This window comes from Metarhizium album, assembly GCF_000804445.1.
Source record: "Metarhizium album ARSEF 1941 chromosome Unknown scaffold_2, whole genome shotgun sequence".
Lineage (NCBI taxonomy): Eukaryota > Fungi > Ascomycota > Sordariomycetes > Hypocreales > Clavicipitaceae > Metarhizium > Metarhizium album.
In genome coordinates, this window is record NW_024467576.1 from 1,680,005 (window position 1) to 1,698,947 (window position 18,943).

The window sequence follows — 18,943 nt, forward strand, 5'->3', positions numbered from 1 at the left end:
AGCAAATTGTTGAGACGAAGCTCGGGGAGATATGACGACGGGGGAAGGGACCGAAGCTCGACACCCGCAAAGGAATTTTTTTTATAAAAAAAAAAGGGAAAAAAGGAAAATAAGTGACGCCAGCTTGCCGAGTCCAAAATCGCCGACGCAGACGCTCCCGTGTTTGATGCTGGATAAAAGGCTGCCTTTTTTTTTTTTTCCTGGCAAGGTCCTCCGATGAGTAATGAGAAAGGTGCAGCAGGATGGAGGGGAGTGTGGAGGTTAATTAGAGGACTGGACCCCAAAGGCGGTTTAGTGGCAGCACTTTGGTACTTGTGCAGCTGTGCTTGCGCACTCAGACCAGACGGGACGTGACTGGACATGGATGCAACTCTCAAGCGCTCAGTACAATGGTTCAGGGACTCGGTTCCGGTGGCCCGTACGCCCTACGGTACCATACAGAGGGTGACTAGTGGACCGTGGTGGTGGAGACTCGCTCGCCACGAGCATGAGGAGTCTGGCAAGGAACTTTAGGCAGTGGCATGACAGCGAGATGAACGGGATTGGTTGATTCGGCTGCTAAATTGGGTCCACGGCCAATGTCCCACGCGTCGCCCACGGTCCAACACGTCGAGTCTCCCAAGCTCGCTCCCATTGTTATACATGACGAATATAGTAGATACAATTATTATATTGTGTAATGTATTATATTTTATTGAATACATTATAGTTATATTACATAGTAAAGTAAAAATACCTATTATTTTCCTTTCAGAATAAAATCTCTACTTTTTTTTCTTTTCTTCTATTTATAGGCTTAATTACAAAGTTTACACAAGACATTTTAATATAGCTATGTAGAGCTGCTTGAGCTGTGTAGAATATCTTAAGTTGTATGGTTATAACTTATCTAGTCTGATTCATACGTCTCCGTGCATCATCACTGCACCTCTTTCTTTTACGCAAAAAGAAATGCTAAGCACCAGGAGCACGTTCGAGATGAGATGCGTACAACAACAAACTTCCCGGCGAGCTATCGGATAAATACAAGGCGAGCCCTGCTATTATGCTGATCAAAGAATTAATGTCAGGCCGCAAAGCATACGTACGTCCTGTGACTCCTGTCCCAGCCCTGATGACCCTTGGCTAATGACTGCGCTAAGTACGGATGCCCGAGAGGCTGTTGACCGGCCTCGTACGATCAAGCAGAAGTCTTTGCCTTCTTTCCGTAATGGATGAGTTGGCGTGTCTCCGCCGAGCGCTTTGGCCAGCTTCTTGTCTTCGGGCTCCCAGACGCACCGGCCTCATAGCTCGAGACCACTTTATCTGAGTACTCTCGTCACAACGAGCATAGATGTCGCTACAGCAAGCAAATCAACCTTTCAAATAGCATGCCTTGTTCATGGCTGTGGGCTTAGTCCCATCATCCAACACCACAAGAAGGAAGTTTCCGAAGGTAATGTACAGAATTTCTCTCTTCGCCGCAGCCCAGGCGCGCGCGAACCTGTCGGTTTAGATGTCCCGCTACCTTTGACAGAATTTTATTGTAAACTGTACGCAGTAGGGAGCAAGGAAACGAAAGATGGCGCTTCCAAAGGCGGAAGTCCGTCTTGGATAAGCCAGGCTCTGCCACTGCAAAACATGAGGGCCCGTGCTCTAGACGATGAATCACATATCAACATTACAGATATCTCTTTCCAAGATGTTCCGTACGAGATCGACGACAGACACAAGTCAGAGAGAGGGGAAGGAGCGTCGGAAAGAGTTATGCTGCTACTCCTGGCCTGCATTGTACAACCCCGTCATTGAGCCGACAGACCTCTTAGTTTTGATCAAGAAACCCGCGTTGATGACTGCCAACTTCAGCTTGCCATTGACAATTCCAACACAAAGGCGTTCACGGGACCATGTCGCGAATAATCTCGGCGTCTTCTCGTGTGATGTTGTATAAGTCATCAAACCAGCAGGCTGGGCTCGCAACTGTTGCGATGAATGATGTATCTGGGGTTACTTATCAAGGTCCCAATGGTGTCGACTCGTGCCACTGGATACGAAGCAACCTATAGAATAAATACGCCCGGCGGGAGAACGTATCTGTCATGTCGTGGGAATTCTTTCGCCGCCAGACGGGGAAGCCGCCCGAGGGTGCCATGGGACAAACGCAGAGATGGGTGAAATGTGGGCAAAGTCCAAGCCAGACATGAACTTTCATATCTGCTGATTGACAAGTCCTAACAGCTTTAGGACGGCGCGCTTGGAAAAGTACTCATTCAGAATGCTGCGTCAACGGTAACGGTTGCGAGATATGGTAGAGAGCATTGTATCCGGGATGCCATGAGTGGCAACAAAGGTAGCGTCTTGATGTCATTTACAACTGTCAGACGCGTTGATTTCTCTACAGGAGTGTTTTTCATTGGTATGGCCTTGCTGGTGAAAACACAGGCGATACGTGGCACCGCTCAGAACATGATAAGCACCGAGAGTGGCTCTCTGCTACCACGTAGATGGGAATTAGGGCATGTTGAGAGGGTAATCAAAGACCAAAGGATTACTCTTCACACGTGCTGGATCCCTTGGTCGGGGAGAGAAGAGAATGACGATGTGTGTCCGCTGAGAAACAACTATAAAGCGTCTCGCGTAGGGCTCAAGAAAAAAATCAGTCAACTCCAAAGAGCAACAACACACATGCAAAGACTGACGACGACTGACTTGGATGTGTACGTACCCCGCCTTTTAACACCCGCTAGTCTGTTTACGGCGTAGTGTCCGTCAGTCAAGCTCCACTTGCCGCACCCCCAGAAGCGTCCAAACCGCCGCCACACCCTCGAAACAAAACACAAAACATGGCCAGGTCATATCCCGACACAGAGACCAAGCCGTCAGGCTTTGTGTCGAGAGTGTGGTGACGAGTTGGCGAGACCATCTGTTTCGTCCTGAAACTTTGCTCGTGAAATCGGCAGGGTCGGTGTTGTCAATTCCAGGTATTGTGTTTGATGCTTCGCATCCCAGGGCGCGTCTTTGCTCCATCTAATTCACTGTCATACTCTTTAGACATGCTGATGCATATCGAGATATGAAACTACGGCCTCGAGCACGGCTTGTGTGCCAGTGGTATCGCGTCTATACATTCCGTCTATCATGCTCGTGCTAAAAGTGCTGCGACCTACTTCCTATCGTCGAGGTGGTTTGTTACCTATCGGTTGGCCTTGCGAACCCATATGGTAGAATACGAGACACAAAATCCTCATGCCCGATCACAAAGGCATCACAAGTGGCTCGCCGTATGGAATATAGAACGAAAGGGTTGTTTGCACTCGCTTCATCAAGAGCCCGCCGATGGTTAACAAGAGGCGAGCTATACGTTGGAGTGCCGGACGATAGCAAGTCTGCGATTACGACTGAGACCACTTGAGCATGTCTGAAGCGATTCTACCATGGAAACAAGAAGCAAAGTGCCCAGTTTCTGGTGCGTTGAGGTTTTTGGCTGGCGGTCAAGGGTTAAGCATTGGGGGAACTATCCTTGGGTATTCGCACCAACGTTGTAAATTTCAGTTCACTTGTCATGACTCCCCAGGACAGCTCAATGGACTGCAGCGCTTTGGTGTTCAGCTATCAACTAACGTACGTGGCTACCGACGGCAGGGTCCGGGTCTCAGAGTTCCAAGCCGTGGGATCAGCCGAAACATGCGGCTTGAAACTAGTAGCCCGCCATCTTGGGAACTCGCGATTCGTTCTGGGGCAGGAGGCCAAACCGCCCCCGGCCCATGTCGCAACCATTCCCAAAGATCTGGATCGAAGAAGCGCTTACTGTTTCTTGCTATTGTTTGCCTTTTTTTTTCCCTGCAAAAAGCTACATCATGCACGCAATAGTTATAGAGCTTAAATTGAAGTGAGTTTACAACTATTCCCCAGACAATTTCCACCCATCGTCGATGGATGCTGTGGGGGGAGCAGAAGTTGTGTCCAGCCGCCCTGCGACTTCAGCTGGCTTTAACTTGGACGAAGAGGGCAAAACAAGACCACGGGATGCAGAAACGGAAGACAAGCCTCATATGACCATCACCGTACTAAAGCGCCAATTTCCAGGTAATGAAGTAGCTATAGCATATTCAAGAGTCAGTGTTTCCTTGTGCGGGTTGTAAGTGATGCTTCCGGGCTTACTGATCATATCGTTCCGACAAAGGGGCCGTCCTTGTGTTTATCGGTATGAATACAGACTAGATTCACTCCATCTGGGAAAGAGGCGCCTCATTTGGCATATACATCCTATCCTCACAATGACGAACCTGGAGAGGTCCACTGGTGGGTAGACGAGCTCCAGGGTAGGTAAGCTGCGGCTGACTAACATTGTCTGCAACCTCTCCACGATCCACATGGGCGCTTTGGCGCGCGGCCTGTCGCTGACATGCTGCATCCTTCGACTTCTCGGCCATCATCAACGATCATCCCCGTCCACATTTTCGAGCAACCGCGCGCGCACGAGCACGATACCGAATCCCACCACGTCGCCCCGTTCCATCAGACAGCACAGCTCATTGACACACCTGCCTCATGATGACCACGCCCAAGGCAAAAGACCCGTTGGACGCCCTTCAGCTGCTTGTCAACGACGTGGTAAGAGTGCCTCTCCCAACCATTCATTCACTTTGCATCTCGCGCGCCATTGCGCCAGTTGAACCGCCTCACAATCGCCAGCAGCCATGCTCACCTGTCCGCAGCTCGTGCAAACAGGCAAAGCCCTCCGTGCCTCGCGGCGAGACAGCCAAGGCAACCTCCCTCCTTCCCAAGGACTTTTGCAGCCCAAGCTGCCAGACACCATCAGGGCCTTTCACTCGGCTCTGGACGATCTCGAAAACGACATTGTAAGATTGAGCGTTGTCCCAACGCCCATCCAGCCCCCTGGTTCTCCCCCTCTCGGAGACAGCATCAACTAACCCTCGGGCCGATTTAGATTCGTGCCAAATCCGTGCTCCTCCGTGATCTCAACCAGTTAAAGGCGCAGAACCATTCTTCCCATGAATCACGATCGCTCGCCCAACCGACCCAGGCGGTACCACAGACAAAGTCCCCCATGGCGATCGACATAGATTCGTCGCCACAAGTAGCCCCCAAAGAAGAACCGATTGATCAAGACGGCCGCGGCAACAAGCCGGGCGGCGCCCCTATCCCCGACATGGGCCTGGGCCTGGGCCTGGACTTGAGCATGTCCGACTCACCACAGCCCCCTGCGGCCGTCAAGGAAGAGGACCTGCCCTCGGAAGCACCAGGCAGCGTCCACGCAGCGTCCTCCGGGCCCGTGAAAACGGCGGGCAAAGAAGCAAGCTACGAGGCCCCGATGGCGCAGATGGACGTGACTCTGGAAGGGACCCAGACCAGCCTGGACGGCGGCGGCGGCGGCGATGACGCCGTGCTGGATTTGACAAATCCAGACTTGAATTTCACCGACATGGAGTTTACCTTGGCGCCGACAGGGCCGACGCACAGTCACCATCCAGGCGGCGGCGGCGGGAATGCCGGCACCACCACCACCACGATCAACAGCAACAACAACCCCCCCGAGCCGTCGTTTGATCTCGCCTCGTTCGACGCCGCAGACGGCGCAACCGGCAACATGTCCTCCCTGGTAAACATGCTGCCGCCCAACGCGGCAGAGCAGCCAGCCCCGACAGCGAACGCACCCCAAGGACAGGGCCGGCCGGCAGGTGGCCAGCCCAGCACACTGGTGGACATGGAAAAGAAGGGACAGGGACAGGGACAGGGACCGACGGCTGAACCGGCACCGGCAGACGTCTTCACCGGCGACGGGCAGGCGGACGGCATGGACTTTGACTTTAGTCTCGGGGACGGCATGGGGGGCGACACGTTTGACGACCTCATGAACGACCGGGACAACACATTCGATGCCATGGAGCACGGGGACTTTGATGCCAATTTCTTCGGCCTCGACAAAGTCGACGACGCTTGAGCGGTGGTTTGGAGTGGGCGGGAAACAAGAAGACAACACGGCACGGAACGGAACGAAACGGAACGGAGGCCGGTCCGGCCGCATCCTTCTCGCAGATGTATAGCGCCGGACGTGCGCAGAGAGACTGGCGGGTCGAGTGTACGTACGCACGTGAAGGGATACATGTGTGGCACGGGGAAAAGATGGCTCTTGCAACATGTAAACAACCGGGCGTGTGGTACTGGAACCCAGGGTCTTTTTTATAAGAAAGGAATGAAGAGGAAAAAGTCTAGTTGGACTGTTGGACCTGGGCGCTCGTTTGGGAAAATCGTCGGGAAACTCGGCAAGGGTACTTGGGTTGGCGCGTCTAGGGTTTCACGACAGCAAGTTATTGTCACAAATACAGATATACCCCTTGTTTTTTGAGCTTTGATCAAGGAGAAGAAGCCCCGTGGTTCTGGTGTTCCACCTGGTTTACCGGACATATACCAGAGGCAGCTTCGGAATTTACCCCGGAGAGCCTTTTCCCCCACTGGTCCTGCACATCCCCTTACGGCCCTTGCGTGACGGCAAACATGCTGCCCAGCATCCCCTTGAACTTGGGGTTTCTCCAGTCCGACCACTCGTAGTCCAACGCGCCCCACGTCTCGTCACGGTCGACCGTCTTATCACGGACATAGTACGACCCTTGCACAGCCCAGTGAGCCCAGTCCGCGTCGTTGTTCTCCATATACCCTACCAGACACGTGAGATAGGCGTGGTCCTTGTCGTCGAGGCCATCGTGCGGTCCGCCAGTCATGCCGACACCAAACTCGGAGAGGAACAAGGGACCGGTGCTGGCCTTGTTCTGCTCGAGCACGAATCCGAACAAGCCGCCGAATTCGGCTCGGCGAATGGCACAGCTTCCAAGACTGGGCGTCATGACTGTGAAGCTGTAGGCGTGGGCTTCCCAGACACGCTTGTCGGTCCAGTTTCCGAGATTCATGACGTCTTTGCGCAGGGGCGAGAGGTCTGTGCCGCCGTTGATGCCGCCGACGATGACGAGAAGCCGGGGGTTTTGGGCGTGCACAACGTTTCCTGCGCGAGCCATGTACTCGAGCCAGGTGCTGGGCGCCCAGGGTATCTGTGTGATGTGCGCGCGCAGCTCGTTGCGGAGAGACATGCCGACGATGCCAGGGCGAGAAGCGCTCCAGTGAGCCATGGCTTCGAGGCCGTCGATCCATTTCTGCGTATCAAAGTATCGACTTGTCGCTGCCATGTAGTACTTTGCGTCGTTCCACCACCCGTTTCCGTCGGACAAGTCGCAACACCAACTTGCCTTGCTGACATGGTTATCAAGGATGGTTATGACGCCACGATCCCAGAGAGCAGATTGCACTCTGTCAAAGACGTCGAGGACGGTGGCGCTGGATAGGAAGGGATTTTCCTCGACGGCCGCCGTATATAAGCGCATCATGTCGGCTTCCGGGACGCCCGCTGCGGCGGCTGCTGCGCGGAACGAGTCTTGGACTTTGAGGGCCGGGTTGAGTGCCATGTCGATGGAGTAGGTCAGGCGTACGCAGTTGTAGCTCTGGCTAGCAATCCACGTGGCGATGTGCTCGACAGGTTTCTTGTTCAGACCCTCGGGGACGTTGACCTCCAGGTGACCGGCCCAGTTGATGCAGCGTAACTTGACTCGCCTTCCGGTCGAGTCGAGGATCCAGCGACTTGACGAACTGAGCGGCACATGGGGTTTGTCTGCTGCAGACGCAGCGAGGGCGACAAAGCCGTAGCTGAGGGCTAGCAGCTGCGCCACGACTTTCATTGCCGTCAGTCAAGTGAGGCGGCAAGTCTCCGTCTCGCAGACAAACAAATGATGCTTGCTTGTACCGCCCCTCTTGTGGCAAGGAAGGAGATCTGTTGAACAAGTTTTGGCGGCGTGTTTCCTGATGCTGGTGACGATTTTCTCGCAATGTGGAAAAGGAAGGCGGACGACCGGACGCAGCCGTCGTGTATAAATTCATCCCTCGGGCCATGACGCTTCCATTATCGAACCGAGCTGAAGCCTCGATTCGCTCGTGACCCAGTAGGATCCAAGGACGAGTCGTCTGCCTTGGCGGTAGCAGTCAACTAGGCCAGTGGTGGGGTCGGCATGGTTCGCGTGAACCGAAGAGAACGGCACGGGGTCCTGGACTCCTGGTTCCCGGCTTTAGCTCCAGAGGAAATCTGAACTAGAGGCGATGGCCGCCCCCGGACCCTTGCAGACAACGCGGGGAGTCGGCTGCTTCGGGCATCGTGGGAGGGCGAGATCCCGCTGGCAGAAGAACAAGAGTCACCCGTCGTCGAGGACGGGAGTGCATCGGATCGTCCTGCTCTTGCTCTTGCCCTTGCCCGGGCGGCACCTTGGCTCCTTCCTTCGTCTGTCGGCACCGCGTTCCCCGCCGCTGCACTCTCTCTCCATCTCCATCCGCGTCGAGGGCAGTTGAAACCCTGGTGCTGTTAGTGTTGCGCGTCATTTGGCTGGCCTCATAGTTGCAAACTCACACACGTCATCACACTCGCCCGTGATCACTGCCGCCGGCTCTTTGGCCTTCGTGTGGCCCAAACAGAACAAGGCATGCAGGCACGGGCACGGGCACAAGGGCAGCCCAAATTGAAAAAAGCTTGTCGCGTGATGCCCTTTGTGAAGAATCATCCCCCAACGCAAGTGTCAGCATCATTCAGAGACCACAGGCTGAGAAAAGAAAGTTCAATTCATAAACACGTTCATCCAGCTCTTCCGATTAAGTGGATATACAACACACGGTGTCGCCGTGTGCTCGAAACCCAAACCTTGCAAGACACCAAAGGGGCGCCTGATATCTCTGGGATACAGAACAAAAACGCTCCACCGATTAACTATAGCGGCATTGTGGGCATCCAGCCGCTTGAAATAACAAAATGTCATGCAAGAATCTTTACACCAGTATTTCATGTCGCAAGGCAAGTAGAATTGAAAGGCTGGGAAGACGAAGATACCGAGTCCATGAATAGCCGGCTCATTTGAACAGTAAAAGAATAAAGTGCAGTGGCTGTCGTAAGTCGTAAACGCTCGCCATTGGCAGGCGTGGTTGGTGCTCCCTTGACCAGGAGACTCAACCCTTTCCAACCCTCGTGCGTCATGTCAGTCAAGGTCATAGAGACGACGTAGCCGCCCTCGCCTCAAGCCCTCGCCGCTTCGCAAGCAGGCTCTTGAAGGCTCCAATAAACTGCACCAGCGCCTCTTCGTCACGGAAGCAGAACCTGTAGCTCTTCTCTTCCGTGATAATCTGCACGCAATTGTCCTTGTTCTTGACGGAATCCGTATCCACAACATCGACAACAGCAGAGAGTCCAAGAATCAACTGAGCCGTATACTCATCCTGGTCCTTATAGAGAATGAGGTTTCTGGGTCGGAGCACTCCCCACATTTCCCTCCATGGCCTCACCCCTCTACTCCGTAGCTGCCAGAGCCGCCCTTGCCAGATGACTCTGTCGGGATGTCGTTCTCCCGGAGCGCCAAGGCCACTGCTGCCCAGGTTGTTGGAAATACTTGTTTGGCTGCCCGAAAGGTTTGTAGTGGCTAGGCGCGCAGTTAGCTCCACGCTCACAGATGACAGGCCCTCTGCGGAATTGTCCATCAACAAACCTGGAGGTCTCGGTGTCTCGTTGTCTGACAGATCAGAATGCGACGGTAGCTCGTTACCCGACATGCCTGATGAGTCGAGGAAATATGACCTTCGTCTACTATCCGCGTCCATCACAAACCCCGACTCTGGAGGCCCGTAGGTCTCGGGCGAGCTTGACAACACCCTGCCTGCGTCGTGACCGTCCAAGGCATGTGGCGGGCCGCTTTTTCCCGTCGGCATTAGTCCCATGGGTGATGCACTCCGACCCAAAGGGCTTGAGAGGAACAGCTCGTCCTCCTCCTCTATCCGTGTTTCTCTCCGTATGGTTTCTACCCACTCCTGGGCGTCTTGCTGTGACAGCGCTTGAAAGTGATAGTTGCGAGACGGGGAGAAGAGCCCAAAGACATGGTCGCGCTTGTGCTTGGGATCCTTGAGATAGGCAACGGCGGAAAGATCCGAGAGGTGCACCTGATGGCGAAGTTTTGTCTCTCTATTGTTCTTATACATCGATAGCGTGTTTGGCCGCAAGACGAGGTACACCGTCTTCCAGTTCTACAGCGACAGGTCAGTGAACATGGCTCGGGATCACATAAAGACGCACAGTCTCTTGGCCGACGAACCTTGGTTTTTGTCCTCTTCTCAACATAGCCGCATTTTATTACTCGATCAGACTCGAAGTAGCTATTCTGGTTGAGGTCGGTACGTAATCTGTTATCCGGCCGATTTCGAGATGAGGAGGCGCCCGCTGCGTCGCTAACGTTGTCGAAGCCCGTGTTCGTTCGCGGCGCGACGTCAATGGCCTTGGCAGCAGCCATGGTTACACGATTATAAGGATGCCCGTGACAGTGATGGGGCTTAAGTGAGTATTCAACGAAGGTCTCGGAGGTAGGCGGGATCTCGCGGTAGAGATTTGGTACTTGAGTCGAGACAGCTATAGCAGCCTGCGCTAAGCAGTCCTCGTCCCGGGATGAAGCAACAAGCCTTTCGTTGGGCGGGACCCAAGGCCTGTTGCAATCCGCACCACGACTATGTTCACAGAACGTTTGGGGCTCGAGCCGGAAAGGTGAAGTCAAGTGGTAATGTAGGATGTTGTATTGCGGAGGAGAGACACGAATTGGGTTGGTCAGCTCGAGTTAGCCTCGATATTGCGGCACCGTTGGGGGAATGTAGGAATCGATCCGATGTCGGTGGGTCAGCGCGAGAGAGAAGAAGTTCGTCCGGGTCGACCTCGACCTCTGGCATCCGACGAATGGCCTAAAATAGCGACGCAGTACAAAATTTGGCTATCCGCAAGCTACGGCGGCAGTCGGAATCATGGGGGGCGGGCGAGGTGATTCGGTCGAAGTGCTCAAGAAAGCTCGAGGTCAAGCCGGGTCGTCAAGACATGACAGTCGGAGGCTCGGGATGGCGACCAGAGAAGACAAAGGGCAACAACTCGAAATGTCGAGGCACCAGTCGTGTACGACTTTTTGGTCCCTCGGTAGTTCTAGACAGCTCTGGGCTGGAAGGTGGAAGGAGGCGCAGTCGGTCGGACGATGAGATGAACAGTGGCGCATGCGTACGTGTCGTGTCGAAGAAAAGAAAGAATGGATGAATGGGCGGGTGTGTTGGGTGAATGAATGAATGAATGAATGAATGACTTGTTCACTAGCTGCCTGGCTGGCCTGGCTGGCTGAAGCAACAAGGTAAAAGGACGAAGTCTACTTGGTCTAGTCTGCCAGACGAGGGCAAAGGACAGGGGTTGTTTCAGCGGTGGAGCAGCCTCATCAAGCGGAGCTGGAGCTGGTCAACTTTTTAAAGTTGGCGTCGGCGGTTGTCAGCGAGCGGACACTTGAGAAGTGTGAGTGCTTTAAAAAAAAAGAAAATAAATAATAAATGAGTAAATACAAAAACAGGCGGGAGAACATTCAAGATCCAGGCCAGGGCCGCAGCTCGCAAACAGTCTCGACGATATCGAAAGCAACACAAAGTCCAGAGTAAAGAGTGCGGAGTGCGGAGCGCGTACTTGTTGTACCTGTACCTGGACAGTGGTCACAGTCATCAACCAACCACAGGCAGTCCCAGCTCATCACAGGTCGACTGGCTGGCTGGTGGGCCGCCTGCAGTTGCGGCTAAAGTGCCAGGGCTGGTTTCGGCCGATGGTCCGTCCGTCTACTCAAGTAGGGGCAGTCGCGCCTCGCTCTACTTAAGAAGTAGGTAGTACGGAGTACGGAGTACTCCGTACTTAGGTTAAGTATCACCTAAGTAGGGTAGGGGTAGGTCTACCCATACTGTGCCGGCTTCTTTGCGGCGACTGCGGCAACCATGCTATGCGCGCGAGTAACACCGCAACCGCCCGCCTCGAGTATGGCTTACACCAAATGCATTGTGTCCCAGATATCAGATATACATGCAACGTGTATAGTTACGGACTAACTTTAAGCGGCCAATGTCTGGTGCCGTGTGCCACGTACCGAGGAGGTGCCCAGCCTGGCCGCTGTGGCCTCCCGCGACTTGCACCTTTAACTCAAATCAGAAATGCTAAGCAGATTTCCGAACCTCCACCAAGTAGTAAGTTAGTTACCACCTCATTCCCCATCCACATCTTTTCGATAAGTAAGTTACATAATATATTTTACATGTACATTCCCGAAAAAAAAATCAGAATTCTTCTATCCCGCACTGTACCCGTGCCAGCCAGATGCCTCCCGCGTCGGCCGCCCCAAAGCCATGCGAGCGTTGCAAAAACCCAAACGCGCCATACGACCTGCGAAATGGGCCAGCATGCCGGTGAGTCGACTGCCACTTGCCTCACGTCCTCGCGCCTCTCACAGACTCGCTTGAAACCCCACGTATTGACAAAGATGGATTCCCTAGCGACTGCTTCGTCGAGTACGTCGAAGACAAGGCAGGGCGGCGTCTGGGAGCCGTCGGCAGAGACACCAGGCCTCCAGGACGCCCCGGGCCGCGGCGATATCTCGCCGGCCTGTCATTCGGACCATCGTCCACCGTCATGATGCAGCTCCTAGACAGCTGTGCCAGGTTCTACCAGTCGAAAAAGTCGTCCCCCGCATTTGAGCCCCTGGCCGTCCACGTCGACACGGACCTGTCTCGCGCCGCAGACCAGAAGGACGGTCCTGCGCAACGCCTGCTGTCCAAGTATCGGGAGCGGTTCCCAAACATTTCCTTCGAGTGCGTGCACCTGAGCAAGATCTGCGCCGTCAAGACGCTGGACTGGTCGGCGCTGGGTCGCCCCGACGTGAACGGACCCGCGGCGGGAGACCACGTCGGCCGCCTGCGCGACTTCTTCGACTCACTGCCGTCGGTGACCTCCAGGGCGGATATCCTGCGGCTCTTCGTACGCCATATTCTGCTGGACACGGCGCTGGAGAGGTCCTACACGGCCCTGCTGTTGGGGCATAGCACGTCGGCTCTTGCGGCGCTGACTTTTGCAGAGGTGGCAAACGGACGGGGCTTTGCTGTTCCCTGGCAGATAAACGACGGTCCGTTTGCGGTCTGCACGCACGATTCGCGGCCTGCTCCTGCCGGGAGGAAGGACGTGCGGCGGGTGCAAATGCCGGTGTACTATCCGCTGAGGGAGCTGTTCAAGAATGAGATCAAGCTGTATCTCGATCTTGTGCCTTCTCTGAAGGAGCTCATGCCCGAGGACAACTCGACCGCGGGAAATGTCGTTTCGCACAAAGACCTGAGCATTACCGAAGTCATGGAACGATATTTCGACGCCGTGGACGGTCCTCAGTCGGGTATCGTGGCCAACGTCGTGCGGACCACGGGGAAACTGGACAGAGCTGCTAGCGGAAGCTTTTGTCTCATGTGTGGCATGACCTTGGACGAGCAGGGTGATTCACGCTGGGCTGGTGAGCTCGGTGACGATGTAGATGCATGTCATGTCACTTCTCGCGCCGCGCGTCTGTGCTATGGATGCAAGAGGTCCATCGACGGATAAGAGGCCAAAGAAACGTGCCAAGGAACTAAACACATCTATAGTCTTCATGTGATGTCTCAGTAAACTATACTAGAGAATATCAAAGATACCCAGAGGCACGTGCCCTGAATAAATGTCCATCTATATATCTAGCATTTGAAAACTCCACATCTGCGTAACTGAAGAATTTCCTGAGCCATGCCCATCTGTTCAGCCGAAATCGTGCAGCACTGATGCCCAAGTCTACTTTTTTTACTTTTGGTCTAGCAAAAATCCCGCCACGCCAAAAGGGCAAAGAGCCAAAAAGGCCAAAAACAAACCTCTAGAAAAATCTAAAAAAATTGACACGATAAAACCAAGTGCCAAATGAGTCGTCCGATTTCCTTATAATACGCGGCAGTGGCGTATATACATATATGTGCAGCGCAACAGGGGTCCCGGCTGGATGCCTGGAGCCATTTACGCTTTGGCGACAATAGGCATCAAGCGGCCCTCAAACTTCCTGACCAGCTTGTTGGTCTGTTCAGCCAGTGAAAGCGTCAAGATGGTATGAGGTAGGATTCTAGCTAGATGAGGCAGGAATCCCTTGTAGATGGCGAAGAATCCCTCGGTGCGGATTGTCTTGCCCAAGCAGTCGAAGACGCCCTTGTATAGATTACCGTTTTGGTTGTATAGACGAGACATGATGGTATCTATGGTCGATGCACGCGTCAGCTGTGAATGCTCCCCTCTTCAGCTACGTTGCGTTTGCTCCTGTTTCTGTCCTTTTCGGGTGAAAATACTAGCAACTTACCGGGGGGGTGCATGAAGCAACAGACGACGAAGCCACTGGCAGCGCTGCTGGACAAGTGCAAAGCAGGCCCCTCTTCCATGCCAGCGTGTCGCATCAGCCGTCTCTTGGCGAAGAAGTATGTCGGCAGCTGAACGGAGCTGCCAAAGCCGGTGCGAATCATTGCCGCACCGATTCCGCGATACAGGCCGCCGACACCCTCGGCCCGGTAGATTTTTGACAATCCATCCCAAGCATTGCGGTATTGGTGTTGGGTGCCGACTGGCAAGAAGGGCGAATAGCTCTGAAGCCGGGTTTTGACGAGGAAAAACGGACTGCCGGTGGCTGCACCAATGACGCCAGAGAAGGCACCGCAAAACATGTTGATTCCGAGGTTCTGGGCCTTTTCGTTGTTGAGGAACAAGGTCGCAAGACCTTTGCGCATGGGATCATAGAAACCCAACCGACAGCCGTTGAGGAGAACTTGGTAGATGTAGGCTGTTCCCAGACCACGGTAGATGCCCCGTAAGCCCTCGTTTCGTATGATGACGCCCACGCCGTGAATCGGGCCACGATAGTGGTGTGGTTGGTGTCCCTTTTGCTGGAGCTCGCCTTGTAATTGCATTCTGTGGCGACCAAAGGAGGAGAAATGTCAGGGAGCCTCATGAAAGATGAATCCAATACGGGGCGCGTAGAAGAGGGGACGAGCGGCGAGACAAAAGAGTAAGACGTACCGGATCTTGACGGTCTCGAACGGGTGAGTGGCGGTAACAGCACCGCAAGCTGCGACGCCGCCTGCGATGAATGCTCTACATGTTGCAAAAAAAAAAAGTCAGCGACTCCTCCTCTGAAGTGCGGGAAGCGAGGAAATGGTAGCAAGTGATGCGATGGGAGTCTTGCGCTATAGAAGCACATACCCCAGCGTTGTCGACATCGCCTCGGAGCCGCCGACTGTAGATTGATGTGCGGTTCTCACGGTCGAAAGAAGGAGCAGAGCGCAAGGACAGGCAAGGGAGAAGGATTCACGATGAATCAAGCCAGAGATTCGGTGCAGGCAGATATAACGACCGCAATAGCCGCGCGCAGGTTGGCCTCAACTTCCGGAGCCTCGAAATACCAGTGCGCCCGGCCAGACCAGGCACGCCCGCCCAATCTATTTCAAGCGTCGTGAAATGCCAGAGAGAGGTGGGGGGCGGCTTCGAGGCTCGACGGCGACGAGGCAGGCGGAAAGCCTGTCCGGCAAGCAGCTGGGGCTATTCGATGCAGCCGGGGGATGATGACTTATTCTCGAACTCGGGATGGAAAAAATATGTCACTGGGATAAAGATGACGGGTTCATCTGCGACAGCCGCCTGTGAGGTTTCAAAAAAAATGGAGACACATTGGATTCGCGGTGACGTGGCGCAAAAGGACGGCAGGCGCAGGCCATGTCTGGTTGTCCTGTTGTGGCTTGCGCTCTCGTCCGATTCTCAAGTCTCCGATGAGACCCCCACTGGTGACAAATGCATACACATCATCGTCCTCGTCCATAACTCGTCGGGGCAGCAGCACAAATTTACCACGTCGCCCTAAACCCGCGCCTTCGCATGACCTCGCACGCGTCGCACCCGCGCGTTTGGGCTGCCGCGAGAGCCGTTGAAACATGTCCATGTCGTCGACTTCCATGGACCTGGACCGCCCTAGCGGCGTGTCCATCAATGGGCAGTCTCTGAATATTCAGAGGTCGTTTGGTGGGACGGCATCTGTATCTAACCTGAGCGACGTCATATCCTGTTTTCGACCTACCAAGGTGAGCGGCGCGCGCATCCGCATCCTCCTCTGTTCACGAATGACGACTCGTCCCCCGGCACCGCCCAGCTCGCGCGGCTGTACACGTTGAGCGCTGCTTCTGACTCTAGTTTGTGCGCTCCCAGTTGCTCCGGCGCCAAGACATCAAGGAGGGTCGTCCAACGCCACATGTGCTGTCCATCGACTACGACGACGAGGGCGAGCTGTTGATGACGTCTGCCAGCGACGAAACGATACAGATATACAACGTAAAGGAGGGCCGCCACGACAAGAGCCTCCTGAGCAAAAAGTACGGCGTCAAACTGGCCAAGTACACGCACACAAACTCTAGCATCATATACGCCAGCACCAAGCAGAACAGTAACGTGGCCCGCGCCTCACGAATCAGTGTTATCTTCCCGCCAGCTGACATTGCTTCTCAGACGCCATTCGGTACCTCGCCACCCACGACAACTCCTTCATACGCTACTTTGAAGGGCACGAAGGCAACGTGACCAATCTCGCGGTACATCCCGGCAGCGACAACTTCATTTCCTGCTCTCAAGACAACACCGTCCGCATCTGGGACACTCAGTCCAAACATTGGCAGGGCCAACTGTTTCTCAAGTCGCCGTATCTCGCAGCGTACGATCCCTCGGGCATGGTCTTTGGCGTAGCGTGCCCCAGCAGCGGAACCGTGCTGTTATACGACGTTCGTAACTATGACAAGGCTCCCTTTTCGACCATAGACGTGGTGGAGCAGTGCAGCAGGATTGACCAGCACAACCTCGTCAAGGGCTGGACCAAGCTGGAGTTCTCCAACGACGGCAAGTCGCTGCTCGTCGGCACCAAGGGCAACGGACATTTCCTCCTGGATGCGTTTGAGGGAACCCTGAAAGCCTACCTGCACAAGCCCACGGGCGGGACCAAGCGGCAGGCCCCAGGCGAGGCGGCGTCATTATCCAACGGCAACGCGACGACGGATCCTTCCAACTTTGACAGCAGCGGAGACTGTTGCTTTGCGCCCGATGGCCGCTTCATCATCAGCGGATCAAGGCAGGATATCTTGGTGTGGGATTCTCTATCCTCGATACCCGACAGCAAAGTAATGGAGCCCAACTGGACGCTGCCCGACAAGAGGGAAACAGCCGTCGTCGCCTTCAATCCCCGATTCAACTTCTTCGCCACGGCAGATCAAGATTTGCTGTTCTGGTTGCCGGACACCTCTTACATGGGCACTTAGATGGTGTCCCGATAGGTCGGGCTATGCATACATGCAACTGTGGGTGTGGCGCAAGGTTGGTTTTTCATAATGATACAATATCTTTATTTACCGCATATGTCGTGGCTGGGGAGAATACATGTATAATATACCTTTGAATCCTGGAATGGTGGGCTGGGGAAGCGGCATAGGATGTTGCTTCAAAGTGCGGTGCGTCCCGCCGCCGCACGGGCGTTTGAAGCTGTACAGGTCTAATCTAGTTGTATGACCGGCAATTTCAAGAGATGATAAGCACGGTGATGCGCAGTCCCTTTCCGTCATGGCGGGCGACATTCACGAGGCGCTCTGGATATAACCCCACCGAACCTCTATGAGGTTATTTTGTGTTTTGTGTTTGTGTTTTGTGTTTGACTTCATTGCACATTGTAAAGAATACCAAATCACGCAGAAATGCCAGTGGAAGCCGACCAAATGTGTGGTGTGTATTTCTGCCCATGAACTCATCCGCCGTTCCGTCTAGGGTAGGGAGGGAAACAAAAGACGGGCTTCTCGCCCAGGTCAGCTGTCACACAGCTGCCAAAGAAAGCCCCGCAGATCTCATCCCACCTCACACTCAACCTCCCCTCAATGCTCATCCATAGACCGCGGTCCATCACCAGACCGCGACCACACACCCGCCACTCAATCCTTTCCCTGCTGCGAAAACACACCCCATTGTCACTGCGAGATCGACAAAGCACGCCGCGCGATCAACCTGCAGCACAGAAGACACACCATCGGAGACGCGTGTGCCGCCACCGCCGGCGAAGAGATCCGCCCAAATGCCCTACTTCAAGTCGAGCCAAGAATGGCTCGAGCAATCCACGCTCCTCCTCGAGGCTAGGCCGTCCACCGTAAGAGTCCACCGCCCGCTCACGAGCCACGAGCCACGAGCTGTGTATCCGGATCCGGGAGCCGACGCCTCGGCTCCATCGGCCTCCTTGAAACCACAGCCGGAGGTTCCTACTTGGGAGAGCGACGTGCTGACGCCCGAGACCGCCCACAGACTCGCATCACCACCAAGTACTCGATACGGCCGTGCAAGCCGCGGAAGGGCAGGGCGGACGACGCCGAGGGGGACGCGCCCGTCGAGGACGCGCCGAGACCCCCCCGCGGCAGCCTGGTCATCAAGACGTACGACCCCGTCAGTGGCGTGACGCTCAAGTACCGCACTACCAAGGCCGCCGAGGTCTCGCGGCTGGTGTGCTCGTCCCTGGGCCGGCTGGGCCGCGGCATGGCCGCCATGCCTCTCGATGTCCCGGAGGAGGTTGTGCCGGATGCGCCAGGCGGTGCTGCGGCCGGCGGCGACGGAGACACCAAGGGCAGCGGAGCGGCCACGCCCGCGTCGCAACAACAGGGCCAGCAGACGCATCACGGGGGCGGCGGCAAGAAGAAGAAGAAGGGGAGGAAGTAGACTGCGTGGATCGGATGTTTCGGGACGGCGCGAGAGTCCCGTCAGCGCGGTCGGCTCGTCAGACCACGGGGGACACGGCTATCAACTCCAAACAACTTGGAGGATGATTATCAACCATGCATGGCTCGATCCGACTTCATCCACAAACCCCCATGTGGCACGAAGACCGGGTCTCACCAGGCGGTATAACTTTCATCCCTAATGCACACGTCTATTATGCAAAACACGAGTGGATAACGCGCTCCAATACATCATGAC

General features: G+C 54.9%; 7 protein-coding genes across 7 annotated transcripts; 4 read left to right on the top strand and 3 right to left on the bottom strand.

Moving 5' to 3' along the window:
• Positions 1–4,533: 4,533 nt before the first annotated feature.
• MAM_01618 (uncharacterized protein) lies at positions 4,534–5,944 on the top strand (the record flags this gene model as incomplete). The annotated part of the gene is made up of 3 exons (XM_040820417.1): positions 4,534–4,593; positions 4,698–4,841; positions 4,931–5,944. The coding sequence occupies 3 exons, from the start codon at positions 4,534–4,536 to the stop codon at positions 5,942–5,944; spliced, it is 1,218 nt and encodes a 405-aa protein (XP_040681905.1).
• A 529-nt stretch (positions 5,945–6,473) lies between these two features.
• Positions 6,474–7,727, bottom strand: MAM_01619 (cellulase family protein; the record flags this gene model as incomplete). The annotated part of the gene is made up of 1 exon (XM_040820418.1): positions 6,474–7,727. One exon carries the CDS (start codon positions 7,725–7,727, stop codon positions 6,474–6,476), a length of 1,254 nt encoding a protein of 417 aa, XP_040681906.1.
• Positions 7,728–9,075: 1,348 nt separating this feature from the next.
• MAM_01620 (Pleckstrin-domain containing protein) lies at positions 9,076–10,364 on the bottom strand (the record flags this gene model as incomplete). The annotated part of the gene is made up of 2 exons (XM_040820419.1): positions 9,076–10,101; positions 10,170–10,364. 2 exons carry the CDS (start codon positions 10,362–10,364, stop codon positions 9,076–9,078), a joined length of 1,221 nt encoding a protein of 406 aa, XP_040681907.1.
• Positions 10,365–12,229: 1,865 nt separating this feature from the next.
• MAM_01621 (Thiouridylase, cytoplasmic, subunit 2) lies at positions 12,230–13,495 on the top strand (the record flags this gene model as incomplete). The annotated part of the gene is made up of 2 exons (XM_040820420.1): positions 12,230–12,318; positions 12,406–13,495. 2 exons carry the CDS (start codon positions 12,230–12,232, stop codon positions 13,493–13,495), a joined length of 1,179 nt encoding a protein of 392 aa, XP_040681908.1.
• Positions 13,496–13,933: 438 nt separating this feature from the next.
• On the bottom strand, positions 13,934–14,868 carry MAM_01622 (mitochondrial oxaloacetate transport protein; the record flags this gene model as incomplete). The annotated part of the gene is made up of 2 exons (XM_040820421.1): positions 13,934–14,166; positions 14,268–14,868. 2 exons carry the CDS (start codon positions 14,866–14,868, stop codon positions 13,934–13,936), a joined length of 834 nt encoding a protein of 277 aa, XP_040681909.1.
• A 1,017-nt stretch (positions 14,869–15,885) lies between these two features.
• On the top strand, positions 15,886–17,253 carry MAM_01623 (WD repeat containing protein 82; the record flags this gene model as incomplete). Its single annotated transcript, XM_040820422.1, has 3 exons — positions 15,886–16,032; positions 16,142–16,391; positions 16,454–17,253. The coding sequence occupies 3 exons, from the start codon at positions 15,886–15,888 to the stop codon at positions 17,251–17,253; spliced, it is 1,197 nt and encodes a 398-aa protein (XP_040681910.1).
• An 800-nt stretch (positions 17,254–18,053) lies between these two features.
• Positions 18,054–18,685, top strand: MAM_01624 (Signal recognition particle, SRP9 subunit; the record flags this gene model as incomplete). Its single annotated transcript, XM_040820423.1, has 2 exons — positions 18,054–18,125; positions 18,278–18,685. 2 exons carry the CDS (start codon positions 18,054–18,056, stop codon positions 18,683–18,685), a joined length of 480 nt encoding a protein of 159 aa, XP_040681911.1.
• Positions 18,686–18,943: the final 258 nt, after the last annotated feature.